The 15,444-nt window shown below is 38.4% G+C and overlaps 1 protein-coding gene across 1 annotated transcript in view; it reads left to right on the top strand.

Moving 5' to 3' along the window:
- Agbl1 (AGBL carboxypeptidase 1) overlaps positions 1 to 15,444 on the top strand; it is a 720,481-nt gene that overhangs the window by 500,717 nt on the left and 204,320 nt on the right. The window contains exon 22 of the mRNA XM_041650016.1: positions 1,843 to 2,000. Within this exon, the coding sequence (XP_041505950.1) occupies positions 1,843 to 2,000 (158 nt within the window). The remainder of the gene's footprint in view (positions 1 to 1,842; positions 2,001 to 15,444) is intronic.

Here is a 15,444-nt window from a genome sequence, read left to right as displayed (position 1 = left end):
CTTGAGACTTTCTACTCCCAGGGATGCTTTTACCTCAGAAGGCTCCTATGAGGCTCAAGACTTCCCAATTTCCAGTTTTTGTTTTGTTAGTTGTGTTTTGTTTGGTTTCCCTGGGGATGTTTGTAAGCAGTTTTTAACCACCCATCCTGCCCTATCTTCGTCCTCTAGAACATAACAGCACTGTTATTGGGATGTAAAACCCTGCACTTTAATTTAAATTGACATAATAATTGTACATATTTTGGAGAACTGTGCTGTGCACATATAATCTCTAATGATTAAGCAGTGTATACATGTGTATAAAGTCTAATGATTAAGCAAAGTAATTTTCATATCCATCACAACAAACATTTATTTTTCTTGTGCTGGTAAAATTCAAAATCATTTTTTTAGTTGTTTTGAAATATATAATAAACTGTTTAGCATTTTGTAATTATATGTTGTAATTATAATGTACTATATTATAATACATTGAACGAAACCAGTTATTTTGTACAATTAATATATTCTAGTAAAATATATGATATGATCATATGTACTTTATTAAAATAATCAATTACTGATTATTTTTATTTAGATAAAATATGTAAGTGCCAGGGCAATTCTGAGCTCCATCATGTGGAACCTCAGTTTTAGGAAAACAGAAAAATAATCTGAGCCAATCTTTATTTATATTGCAGGGATGCACAAGCATTTGTCATCATGTACAATAGTGATAATTGAATTTGCAATGTTATAAATATCTAGAGGGAAGGATCATGATCCCATTTCACAGATGAGGAGATCAAGGCTAATGAAGGTCTAGAACCCCACATAACACTATCAGAAAATAGTGAAACTGAGTTAAATCTAATTTTGATCTGAATTTTGAAAAACATACTTGCTACCTTGCTGTGTAACTGCCTGTCTGTGTTTGTATATAAAATTTCACATGCAATGGTGGAGGCAGAATTCCCTCACTGGTCTCTGTTACTTACTAGCTGTAAGTAACTCAGATCAGTTCCTTGGTTTTTGTGTCTGAATCTCCCTCTGTGTGGACGAGAGAAAATAATTAGCTTGTAGGACTTGGCAAGGAAATACCAGCCTCACGTCTGTGAGTCTGTGAGATGCTCAGACCACTTACCGACATCAGGGAGATGTGCAAAAAGTACTTTTTTCAATTTATATAAACTGCCCCACTTTTGCCATCTTCTTTTCCTCCCTCTCAGAGAGGATTTGTGAAAAGGTATCTAGTACAGACTAGTCTAGAACTCATAATCCTGCATCAAGTGATGGAGAACAAGCGTATCTCATCATACCTGGTCTCTGTGCTCACCTCTACTTCCTGAACCTCACCAGAGAGTGCTGGGCTTGGTGTTGCTTTTGTGCATTACCTTGGCACAAGCAAGAGGGTAATCTCAGGGAAGTATGGTTTATTTTGCAGCTTCAGTATTAATATGTGAATGATTTTTCTCCTTCTTTATCATTGTTTGATAAATGATGGGGCAAATGATGTATTTAACAAGACTGTTTAGTAATAAATCTTGCTTTCCACAGTAAACTCCTTCAAAATACAGGCGGAAGCTTTGTGCATTTCATTGCAACTGGGGAGGGGGTGGAAAACTGGTCCTGTGCCATCCATGCCCGTTATCATCTTCCCGAGCTTGCCATCTTGCTAGGAAATGCAGAACGCTTATGCAACACAAGTTGAGAAAAATCCAACTTTGGAAAGGGACTGACAAACTCTTTGAATCCTCAATTTCTGTGAAAGACATATGTCTAGAGTCCCTCTTCCTAATGTCAAAAAGACACTACTCAATTCCCACGGAGTCGTCACTGCTGATTGCTTTGTTTAACTGACAGGGTCTACAGTTCGGTACCAGTGAACTGGAAGAGATGGGAGCCATGTTCTGCTTGGGCCTTTTCATCTTGGAACTCAAATCTGCAAGCTGTAGCCATGAGCTCTTGGCACGAGCTACAACTCTGCTGAATGCAGATGTTCTGGAGCACTACCTCCAACGGTAAGATGCTTACAGGGGAATCGGGGATGTCTCAGGTATACTCACTACCAGCATCCTGGTGAAATGGATTAGTGGATCCTTGACAGACAGAAAATAAGCATGAACTATCAAGTAAAGGTAGGTTCAACTGTACTGTGAAGAAAGACAGACTTGGAGCTTCACAGATACTAAAAATGTAGAGATGTTGTCACATGTATAGATATAAAACTTAACATATTTATAAATATTATTATGTATCATTAGTGATAATGTAGCTGAATTGTGATGCTGCAGAGTTCAACATGTACAGATCTTTTTCTTCCAAATTACATTCTTATATGTGTAATGTTCTTGAGCTATTGTTCAATATAAGAATGTGGAAGTATCTCATTGCGAATAGCTAGACAAGTGTCTCTGTCTTAAACTGTATCAAACTGGCAAAGAATATGATTCATAATTGGCCAGGAGAAACTAATTCACATGGTGGGGAATGGGTTGTCTGAGAATTGAGTACCAGTAGTGAGTCAAGGAATGGAGAGCCATTATCCCAATGAGCTTTTTGATGCAGTTTCCTGTAGAAAAATACCTTAGTCCTGCCCAGAATAAATTCAGAGACAGAAAGGGAAAAATAATGACACATAAAAAAGAGAGGACTGAGAGGCACCAGGAGTTCCAAAGAGGCTAAGTCACAGTCTGTACTTTGAGCAATGGGACTGATGGGGGATTCAGCATCTGCTGGTAAATGAGGGAGCATTTAACCATGCACTTTGCCTCCACAAGCAAAGGCAAAAGTATTAATATGGGGAAGCCTCTTATTTCCAGCTAAATTTCATTAGTTTTCTGCATGTCACTATTAAATTGCTGTTTCACTGTGGCTTCTTATCAAATGGCCAGCCAAGCATAAAAAGATCTAGTAGTGTCCATTAATACAGCTTTGGAAGGCCTCCATTTCTCTAGGACTTAATTACCCAACGCAGTAATTAGCTTGTTCATCACAGAGTAATGCAGATCTCAGATGACAGAGACTTAAGTAAATCCAGATCCCGATCCCCCGGAGATACTACCACCGTTTGCTTTCGTTTAGGCACCACAACCACTTCCATCTGCCCCTAATTCCTTCAGGATGCCTCAGCACCCAAAGGCTTGGCCTGCTTCACATTGTCTCAGTTTTCTGATTCTCTTGTCCACAGCAAGTGTATCCACCTGCTTCGACTTGGCTTTCCGTTTGTCTTTTCACCCTTTGTCCAGCAATCTCGGATGGAAATGGGGATGACTTCTCTTCCTTCCCTTTCTCTTCCCTTCATCCTCAGCTGCTTGTTGAGGGAAGATTGAGCAGAACTGGCATTGCTTGCTTTCCCTGAATTGATTGTGCCCGTCTGTTTGATCCAATGCAGTAAAGATTAGTTGCCTGTAAACGAGAACAAGAAGGCATCTATCAAAGAAATGTCTTTTCTAATTCAAGTCTAAAGAACTCAATGTCGGGCTTCAAATACAATGGCTGCTAGGTTGGTTGTCATGAGAAGGTAGCTGTCATACACTCTCCAAACCACTGACTATCAATTTTCAGTGGCCACCAATCCAAGGATGCTGAAGCTGGACATTGCCCTTTGACCTCTGCCTCTTCTTTTCTTTTATTTTTATTTTTGTCTTTAATTTAAATTCCAATTACATTTCTTCCCTTTACCCCTCCTCTCACCCCTCAACTCCTTCGGCCCACCCCTCATTCCCTTTTTCCAATAAGTAAAGGCTCCCCTGGGGAGCCAACAAAGTGTGGTACATTAAATTAGGGCCAGTCTAAACCCCTCCCCACTGCATTAAAGCTGAGCATGGCATCCCACCTTATGAAATGGGCTCCAACAAGCTAGTTCACGCACCAGGGATAGATCTCAGTCTTACTGCTAAGGGACACTCAGATAGTTCAAGCTTCACCACTGTCTGTCACATACAGAGGGACTAGTTTTGTCCCATGGACGAAACCCAGCTTTCGTTCTAGAGTTCATGAGTTTCCATGAGCTTGACTCAGCCATCTCTATAGGTTATTCCATTATGATCTTGACCTCTCTTGCTCATATATTCACACTGCTCTCTCTTTGACTGAATTCCCGGAGTTCAGCCTGGTGTTTGGTTATGAATCTCTGCATCTGGTTCCAGCAATTACTTGGAGAGAGTTCTAGCTTCTTTGGAGCTGTGGATAGTAGTCGGGTTAACTTTTGTTTTATATGTAATATCCACTTATGAGTGAATTAAATACAATGTTTGTCTTTCTGAATCTGGGTTACCTCATTCAAAATGATATTTTTTGTTTTGTTTTTGTTTTTATTTTGTTTTTTGTTTCATCCATTTGCATGCCAATTTCATGATATCACTGTATTTTTACAGTTTAGTAATACTCCATTGTGTAAATGTACCACATCTTTATCCATTCTTCAGTTGAGGGACATCTATGTTGTTTTCAGGTTCTTGCTATTATAAATAATAATGCTATGAATATAGTTGAGCAAATGTCTTTGGGTATGATTAAGTATCTTTTGGGTATATGCCTTAGAGTGGTATTGTTGAGTGTTGAGGTAGATAAATTCTCAATTGTCTGAGAAACTGCCATACTTATTTTCAATGTGACTGTACAACTTTACACTCCCACCAGTAGTGACGGAGTATTCCCCAGACTCCACATCCTCTCCAGCATAAACTGTCATCCATGTTTTTGATCTTTGCCATTCTGACATGTCTAAGCTGGCATCTCAGAGTTGTTTTGATTTGCATTTCCTTGATGATTAAGAATATTGAACAATTCCTTAAATGTCTTTTGAGCATTTGAGATTTTTCTTCTGAGAACACTCTGTTTAGTTCGGTGCCCCAATTTTAAGTGAATGATTTTGTATTTTGATATCTAGTTTCTTGAGTTCTTTATATATTTTAGAGATTATCCCTCTGTCAGATGTGGGGTTGGAAAGATCTTTTCCCATTCTGTAGGCTGTTATTTTGTTTTACTTAACATGTTCTTTTCCTTAGAAGCTTTTCAGTTTCAGAAAGTCACATTTATTGACTGTTGCTCTCAGTGTCTGTACTACTGGTATTATATTTAGTAAGAGGTCTCCTGTGCCATGCACTCATGTCTACTTCCCAGTTTCTCTTCTTTCAGGTTCAATGTAATTTGATTTATGTTGAGGTCCTTGATCCACTTGGACTTGAGTTTTATGCACAGCCATAGAGATCCACTTGGACTTGAGTTTTATGCACAACCATAGATATGGATCTATTCAATCTTCTATATGTTGACATCCAGTTGTGCCAGCACCATTTGTTAAAGATGCTTTCCTTTTTCATTGTATCATTTTGGCTTTTTTGTCAAGAATCAGGTGTTCATAGGTGTGTGGATTAATATCAGGGTCTTTGATTTGATTCCATTGGTCCACGTATCTGTTTTCATGCCAATACCAAGCTGTTTTTATTATTAAAGCTCTAGAGTAGAATTTGAAGTCAGGGATGGTGATGCCTCTGGAAGTTCCTTTATTGTACAAGATTGATTAACTCTTCTGGTAGCTTTTTGTTTTTCCATATGAAGTTGAGTATTGTTCTTTCGAGGTCTGTGAAGATAGTAAATCTCAACAGGAAAAAAAAAATAAAATTAGAATAAACCCCTGTATCTTATTGGATCACCATGGCTTAAAGTTAGAATTCCAGAAAAACTAACAAACTCATGGAAACTGAATAATGTCCAACTGAATCACCCGAGTCAAGGAAGAAACAAAAAAGACTATAAATGAAGAAGTAAAGGCTTCCTATAATTAAATGAAAATGAAGGTATAAATACCCAATCGTATGGGACACTATGAAAGCAGTGCTAACATGAAAGTTCACAGCACTAAGTGCCTACATAAAAATGTTTGCGGAATCCCCACACTAGCGAATTAACAGAACACCTGAAAGCTCTAGCAGAAAAAGATGCAAATTCACCCATGAGGGGCATACACCAGGAAATAATCAAGTTGAGGGCTGAAATCAATAAAACAGAAACAAAGAAAGCTCAGCCTCTTCCTAGAGTAACTCACTCAGCAACTTAAGGGCAGGATGGTTGAACAAAGGAATTGATTAACATGCTCGTTTGGAATATATTTCAATTCAATTTGATAGATGTGTTTGGTAGATAACAAGAGAGAAATTGTTCCTTCCGGTCTTATTTTTAATCAAAACATCTGTTATATTATGAAGCCGTTGATCAAAACAAACTTTGGTCCCTGCTCCAAGGGCATGATGACTATATGACTTGAGAGAAATCCGCCTGAAAGCTTCTTAACTCCAAAATATCCCAGGGACCAAATCTCTGCTTAGTAAAGGATGACCAAAGGTAAACCCAGAAAATCAAATCTGCTGGTGTGAAGTCAGTGATAGGCCGTCTGGGTTATACTTGGTTAGTTTCTACCTGGTGAATAGAGTTAAATCAAGAAAAATCATAATTATATTTCATAAAATATTTGAAAAAAATCACTAAAACAAAAAACAACATACACACATACACAAACATGGAGTTCATTTTATGTTGTCCAGCTGCTACTGGGCATGGGTCCTACCCTAGACTGTGGCTGAAATATCAAGTAACACTCCATTGGAGACATTGATTTTCCCTCTCCCAGCAGGTATCAATTATCAATCGCAAATAACTTCTCTTGGATAGGGGTGGGTTTTTGTGTCCACTTCAGATTCTCAGTGCTGAGATTTTGTTTGGTTTGAAAAAATACAAAAAAAAAAAAAAAAGAATGAAAAAAAAGAAAGAGGAAATGTGAGCATCAACAGATCAAATCCTAGGAATTCAACTTTCCTCAGAATTTTATGCAAATACCAAACATACAATTAATGCTTGTCAACAGCTTCCCATTTGTTTTTTTTTAAATTCTAACACATTTTAAAATCCCTTGTATATGTATGAGTGTGTGCTGTATGTACACTTACATGTAGGTATTCATACCCGATACAGGCATGCAGAGGCTAGAGGAGTACATTTGCTGTCCCTTATTCCCTTGAGACAGGGTCTCTGAATCCTCTTGTCTGGCAACCAGAATGCTCTAGGGATCCTTTTGTCTCTGTCCCCCACTGTTCTGGCATGTTAGGCCACTCCTATCTTTTTACATGGGCACTGGGGATTTGAACTCAAGTAGAGATGCTGGCACAGCAAATGCTCGTAGCCACTATGCCATATCCATAACCTCTCTAGGTACCTTTTAAAGAGACCTGTGCCAAACTTCCCACCCCCTGTCTCTTCTTAGGGTATGATAGTGTTTCCATTACCCTTTGCAAAGATTGTGTTGTCCTATTCTAAGAATGAACAAAAGAAAGCATGCTCTTTTCCAAATGTTTGCTCTAAGGAAATGTAAGCACACGGCATTTGAGCCTCCAGCTTTCTCAGATACCTTAACCCCTGGAGACTGACCTGCCGGGAAGAGAATGTGTGGTCGTACACATGGACACCATGTTTTCTGACAGTAGGTTTCATGCCTCATTTACCAAAACAACAATTAGAGTGCCATCAGAAGCACAGAACAAACTTGCTATATTTCAGGAGTAGAGGAGCAGAGGAAACAGTGAAATAAAATGCACGTGCTCTTTGCTTTCTGTTTTCTTTTATGTCCCCTTCCTCCCGGTGGCTCATTAAAAAAAAAAAATTACTCACTCCTTAGAGCATCCTTTGATCTTCCTTCCTTCTCTCTTCCTTTCTTCTCCCTCTCAATCTTCTCTCTGGAAATAACCATATGCAGTATGGGGAAGACGCCTCCCCTCCCCTCTGGAATGGCAGCTCATCCCTTATGCCAGGTCTTTTGCAAAGTCATTTAACAGTTTTGTCGAGTCAGCTGCTGTTCATCTGGATTTGTGTCCCTCCACTGCCTCTTGATCTTCTCAGCTGAGCGTCTCTATCTCCACGCGTCCCTCCATTAATAACAGGGATGCTCTTCGTGCGCCTCAGCAATCACCCCGGTAACTCCTAGGGTCTCCAAATCACAGATGGCCTCTTGGCGCCAACTCTGCTCAGCACTTACCCAGAGCAAACTTGCTTAGCTGTTTCTTAGTTCGACGGGACAACACTAAAAACCAAGGTCTTACAGACTGTAGGAAAAAAAAATACTGCTTTTTTTAGTGTGTCTGTGTCTTTGTGGGAGAGTGGGTAGGTGAGGGCACTTCTGTGTTGGCAGGAACAGCCCCGATGACAATCCCAGATGTCGTTCTTCTGGAATGCCATCATATTATTTTGAAACAGCATCTCTCATTGCCTGGAGCTTACCATGCAGTCAGTCGTCAGTCGGCTGGATCAAAGAATCTTCCTGTCTCCATCAATGCCCGACCCCAGCTCACACAATGTGAGGATTACAAGCATGAACCACCATGCTTACATTTTTATTGTGGATTTTGGAACCTATCTCAGGTTCTCTTGCTTGCAAGACAGGCACTTTTCCACCTGAGCCCTAGATAAAAAATTAATACTTTAAAAAAAGCACCTGATTTTTATTTTTAGACTATAGTTTTATTGTAAAGAGCCTAGATTTTGTAATAATTACAAAAGCACCTGATTTTTATTTTTAAACTATAGTATTGTTGTAGAGAGAGATGACTCAGCATTAAGAAGCACTGCTCTTGCAGAGGGACCTAGGATCATTTCTCAGAATCCACAGGTGGCTCACAACCGTCTGCAATCCAATTCCACGGGATTTGAAGCCTCTTCTAACACTCATGGTACATATAAACGCACACACACACACACACACACACACACACACACACAGAGAGAGAGAGAGAGAGAGAGAGAGAGAGAGAGAGAGAGAAAGTAATTTTTTAACAGTATAGTTTTTATTCTATGAATGAAAATATGTAATTTGGAAAACACAGAAAGCCCCCTCTCCTGCCTTTAGTCATCCAGATAACCGTTGTCAACATTCACAAGAATACATTAAAAGACCATACAATTTCTTCCGCATTTTCTATCTTTGTATACCTTTCCTCTTTCAGGCTTGGTGGTGCTGACATGTAATCCCAGCTATTTAGGAGGTTGAGAAAGGATAATCGAGAGTTCAAACCTACATGAATTATAAAGAAAGTTAACAGCCAGCCTGAGCAACTTAATGAGGCACTGTCTCAAGCTAATATGTGAATAGAAGGACTGTGGATGTAACTAACTAGTTAGGTGCTGGCCTGGAATGCACAATACCATAGGTTCAATGCTCTATAAAGAAGTATATGTATAGCCATCCATCCATCCATCCCTGATTAGTGCTAACACTTTGATATAATGTGCTCACATGTACGTACACAGTATATTTTTGTGTTCATAGCTTGTATCAGATTTCAGGCTTGTAGCATTACAGCGTACACATCTGATGTTGGATATACTGCTCATTGGTGTTTTCTTAAGAGAGGGCTCCCTGTGTCCCTTTCCTTCTCTTCATTGATGAATTCTCTGCTGTGTTCTTGACTGCAGAGTTTGACTCCCTGGGGTATTAGCTTGAATTACATTAAAATAGTAGATGTACTTGATCTGTTGAGTACTGATGTCATTGTCAAATCTGGTACCTGTGTCTATTCATCTGAATCTTTGATGGTGTCCTCCAAATATGTGGTGGTCCTTCTGATCCCTCTTCCTGGGATTCTTTAATAAAGCATTATAAGCTTTTACCTTTCATTGTTGAAAATTTATTATCACCCAGACAGCTGTCATTTTCCAAGTTATTCTTTTACATATATAGGAAAATTTGGCATTAGTTTGGATTTATTTGAAACTTCACTAAACTCAATAATTATACTTAAAATTGTTACATGAAATATTTTTCTGATAGACAATATATAAAAATTTATAAATTTTGACAACTTTCTTTACCTCTTTTTTATTGTTCTTTATTCTTTGTCTTTTAAAAGAAATCAAAGAGGTTTTCTTTTTATTTATAAAAGTCATTTTTTAGTTTATGTATGCTGTGTGTGTTTGTTGAGTGTGTGGAGGGGTCCATACATGTAAGTCAGAAGTCAGAGAAAAATTTGGGGGAGTCAGTTTTTTTTCCTTCTAGCTGTTGAGGCAAGAACTCTCTTGATTCATTCTAGCTCATCATGAGTTCATGGATATTTCCCTTGTCTCTGACTCCTATCTTGCTGTAGCAGCTCCGGGGTGGGGACAGTGGCCTTACAGATCCAAACTACTGTGTAGATGGCATTTTTCAGGTTTCAGGGATCAAACTGAAGCCATAAAACTTGGGTGGCCAATGCTTTTACCTACTCTGAGCCAACTTGCTGGCACATGTTTTGCCTCTCAGTTTTGAGATAGAGCCTTATCCAGGCTGCCTTTGAATGCACTGTGTGAGTGGCCTTGAGTGCTGGATCTTTCTCCAGCACTGGAATTATAGACGTCCGCCACCAAACCCAGTCTTTCTTTTTCTCATTGTTTGATCGTTCTATCTTTTCATAGGCTATATTTTTCTCAAGTTCAAGGAGAATTTTACTAGGGTCCAAAAGAAAAATGCCAAAGTGAGCAAAAAGAAAGAAAAGCCAGGTCCTCTTCTAAGTTAGATTAACATGGAGGTCAGACATGTGTCAGACCTGCATCTGCAGGGTAGGGAAGAGAGCTTTAGAGAAAGAGTGAAGCCCAACATACTTGGGAAAGCATATCTAAAATGAAGATAGGAGGAAGGAAAGGAAAAATTATGCTTTTGTGAGTCAAGATAGCTGGATACATGTTTTTTTTTTGTTTTACTTTGTGACATGAGAAAATAAAATTGGGGTGATTACACTGGGTCTCAACTAGAGAGGAGAGGGAGAGGGTAGTGGGAAAAAAGAAACCAGGAATCTGGGGAAATTGTTCCCTGGAATGTACTATTACATCATTCGCAGAATGAAGTATCCATTAAATCCAGGAGTTTCAAATTATCACTGTTTCCATTATTTCCAAATTATCCAAGTTATGTGGAAATTCTGTTGACCCCTCTTTTTAATGGAAGTCTGACACATTGGTTCCTATGGTGTCTAGCATCTTGGAGATTCTGGGCTTCATTCTGTAGTTGCTGGCCCAGAAACACTATGTAGAAGGAAGCATTTAAGTTGAATTTGGCCTAGGGCTCTTTGGCAAATGTGAGGATGAAAAGATGTCCTGAAATGGTAAATGGCTCCCTAATTTGTCAGGAAAATTAACTGGTTATTGAGGAACAAGTGCCAATCTTAGACTGGGAAAGCAAGGACCCCAACAAAAATCCTTGTTCAATCAGTGGTTAAAGAAAAAATACGCTTTTATACAATTTTATGCTGATTCTTCTATAATAAATAAATTAAAATAATGAAAACTGAATGTTAGTGTGTCTATGAGGAAAGGAGTTTAATATCACACAGTGATCTGCAAATTGGTTTACTTTCCTCTGGAGAGTCATTTAGCAGTTTGCAGGAAGGTCTATAAAAACCTCTCACTTGATTCGACATTTCTAGCTTGCAAAATATCTCCCAAGAAAATAAACACAACTGAAAACAATATTTTATGAGGTGGATATTTATAGAAAGATTCTGTATTGCCACATAATTTTACATATCCAAAACTCCTAGCAAAGATAAAGAAAGATGAACTTTCTAGGACATTATAAAACCACAAAAATTATGAGCATTTCAATGTATAGATCAAACATTACTATCACCTAGATGCTTCAACATTTTGTAAGCACCAACCTCAATTCTATAAATGATTTTTATGGAAGATGTTATGTCTAGCATTTGTTTGTGTTTTTTTGTGTGTGTGTGTACTTACTTATTTGGTGTACCTGTGTTGTGTTGTAGAAAGGCTGCTTGCTTGTTCCAGCCACTAAGACCCAAAATAACCACACAGAAACTGTATTAATTAAATCACTGCTTGGCCTCTTAGCTCTAATTTTTATTGGCTTACTCTTACATATTAATTTAACACATTTCAATTAATCTGTGTATTGCCACGTGGCTCTGGTTTACTGGGTAAAGTTTCTTTCTCTGGTGGGGCTACATTGCTTCCCTCTGCCTCTGTCTCCTTTTTCCCAGCATTCAGTTCAGTTTTCCATACCCACCTCTATTCTGCTCTGCCCAGGCCCAAGAAAGTTTATTTATTAACCAATAAAAGCAGCACATAGACAGAAGGAACCCCTACATCTGGTGTGTGTGTGTGTGTGTATTTATTTATGTGTGCAGTAGGGAGTCAGTGGGCAGGGATGCATGTGTGCGCAGGGAGTCTGAGATTGCCATTGGAATTCTTCTTCATTCTCTTTCTATCTTATTTGCTGAAGCGGTGCTTCTCAATTGAGCCCAGAGCTTATGGATAAAGCTAGTCTAGCTAGCTAACTTGCTCCTGCACAGGTCCAGCCCTCTGAATACTGAAATTATACACCCATGCAACATTTACACAGGTATATAGCCTTCCTGCCTACAGTTGATGCTTTAACTGCTGAGTTCTCTCAGTCACTACCATTTCTTTTTATAAATAAGGATACTAAGTTTTAGAGGAGTCTAGAAATAAGACACATTTGAGAATCTTTAGAAGATGATGCTGGATTTTCAATCTATTTCTAATTCCAAGTTTCAAGTTCTTATTCTCTTTTATAGTCATTTAAAGGATAAGTGGGAAAAAAAAAGCATAGCAATTAATGTGGTACACATGACGACTGTTACTTTAATACCCTACAGAGGTACTGACAAAGGTGAGGGGAATGTAAAATTTACAATTTCAATTAACTCAATCTTATTAATTTCTTTTTGTTTCTTTGCTGTGCAATTCCTGAAAATAATATACTGTGTGTGTATCTATTAGCCTGTGCTTGTGAGTTTGAAAGCTAAGTGGGACTCATTTTTTTGCCCAGAAACACTATACTTCTTGATTGTTTTAATGTTATAAAAAAAGGTGAGTGTAAGTTGCCATAGGATAAATGTCACAACCTATAGGGTTAAAAATTCAAAAGAGAAAATGATTATGCATAGAAAAGAGCGAAATATTTTTATTTATTATAAATTATTTGTAGTATTTATTATATTGAATTTTCAAAATGTTTTTTTTTTCCTAATTTTATTCATGAAAGCAAACCTAGAGGAATTCCTCTTCCACGGGTGACTGGACAGATCCCTGGGGAATCTACTTGAGTGTCTGGGTCTCAGGTATAAAACTAAGTGACTTCCTCAAGGCCATTCATACTGGCATCTCATTCTCCTGAGCCTCGGGCTCAGCCAAATGAATGCCTTCTCTTTTGCCTACGAAATGAAAAACACTTGAAAACAGAATAGGCTCTCGGTCCCTGGGGGAAGATTTCAATCAAGAAACCCATTCTTCCTACTCTATATCAGTGGCATCCTTTGTATTTTGTTGTTCTTAATTCCTAAAAATGGAAGGACTGATAAAATCCCTGAAGAATTTTCCAAACAGTAGAGACTGATTTAATTTAAGAAAATTTCAAATAACCTAAGATGTATGGTCTAAATTCAGAGCCTTTACACGCATATTTTAGAGTATCAATCATCCCCTATATTCTCATCTAATTAGGTTGCTTTCACTTCATAATGTGCCCCTTGACTCATGTGATACTAGTCAAAGTGCTACTTATTTAGTACTAGAGTTCAAAGCTATTTCACCTATAAGGGTTAATATAATGCGATAAAGGAAAATAAACTGCGTGGAACAACAATGGGAGCAAAGACAGAAGGTAAAGAAAGCAAGCAGAGGAGAGAAGTGGGATGGGAAGAAGAAGAGAAGGAGAGAAAGGAGGAAGAGAAAAGCTAAAATATCGAGCAAACACAAAGTCAGAATATGAAAACTAAAGATAGAAATAAAAATAATAGTAAATAGTTTTTGTATTTATAAGATCTTACTTTTGGGCAATAGTGATGTACGAAGAAGAGGATGGTTTCTCAGTTTTTCTTCATATGAGTATCTTTTTGTCTCCTCTCTTTATCCTAGCCAGTTGCTAAGTTTCCCTCTCAAGAAGGAAGAAAACTAGAGATATAAGAAGTCCAGATGTTAAATATTCTTCCAAATCCTTGCACTAACTAGTTTTATGTCTACTTAACACAAGCTAGCATCATTTGGTAAGAGAGAGCCTCAGATCAGGAAATAGCCCACCATATTGTCCTGTGGGCAAGCCTGTGGTGCATTTTCTTGACTGATGATAGATGTTGGAGGGCCCAGCTCACTGTGGGCAGTGCCATGCCTGGAATGGTGGTCCTGATGCTATAAGAAAGCAATCTAAGCAAGGCACGAGAACAAAGCCAGTAAGGAAAATTAACTCTTCCATAGCCTCACCTTCAGTTTCTGAGCCAAGCTTCATAACCAGCTTTCAGTTCCTGTCTGGATGTGCCTGGATGAGGTAAATCTCTCCCTCTCCAGATTATCTTTGCTCGTGGTGTTTCATTACAGCAATAATTATATAAATACACATGTATGTATATACATTGATTTCCTATTCTTTTTCTCTCTATATATTACTTTTCAGTGTGTGTGTGTTTGTGTGTGTGTGTGTGTGTGTGTGTGTGTGTGTGGAGGGGGGTGGGGGTGGTAGTAGCAGCAGTAAAAATTTTGTTTTGACAGAGGGCAAGTGGCTGAGATCTTAGCAGCCCCCAAACATGGTTCAAAGAACTTCAGCTAACACAGTTCATGCACTCACGGCCTATGCAATGGTAGAGATGTAGCAGCCCATAGCCATTTTTTAGTTGTTACAGGTTGAAAATTAAATATATTAAGGAAAATAAAATGACTCTTGGGTAAAAGCACTAGTCACCAAGCTGATGACCTGAGTTCAATCCCTGGGACACTTATGCCTACAAGTTACCTCTAACCCACACAACATACACACTATGGCGTATGTACCTCTGCCACACACAAAATAAAGAAACGCACGTTAAGTTGAATATCTCAAAATTCCTTTCATCCCTGAAGTTGTTTCGCTTATTCTCAAAGTCATGGGCATTCACGTCTTCTCTCATTTTACATGGTTAGGAAACCAAGGCAGAATTACAAGAATGATACAAAGATCCTGTTTGATGGCATAAAAGTATGTTTGTCTTGACCTTGATAAGAAGGCGTTAATGAGGACAATGATGAGGAGTGTACAGGGAACAATAGAAAGAAGTTACAGAAACATGTCACACAAAATGGGGGCGCAAGCGCTAGATGTCCTAGACGTGCAGAAAAACAACTTAGTGTGAGAAAATGTGAAACCAAGCCAAAGTCAGAGTTAGAAACAGAGCAAGATGGACCTTTAAAAGGAAGCTTCAGTCTCCTTATGAGGATCTCAGTTCACGACGTTTCATTTCTGGGATGGATATTTGGGGAAAAATAAATTGTGATTTGATTCTTCCACTAATTTGTGACACTGAGACTACAAGTGTGTCCCAGTAACAGAAAAGAAAATTTCAGCAATGGAATAACTCATTATAGACTTGCTGACTCTATTTGTGGAGAGAACCTAGTGTATTAAAAAATGAAGTTACAGTGATATTTTGT

This window comes from Microtus oregoni, unplaced genomic scaffold, assembly GCF_018167655.1.
Source record: "Microtus oregoni isolate MIOR12 unplaced genomic scaffold, Mior012 000000F_ref0000247, whole genome shotgun sequence".
Taxonomy (NCBI): Eukaryota; Metazoa; Chordata; class Mammalia; order Rodentia; family Cricetidae; genus Microtus; species Microtus oregoni.
The sequence above is the reverse complement of the archived record's forward strand: the minus strand, read 5'-3'. Positions and strand labels throughout refer to the sequence as shown.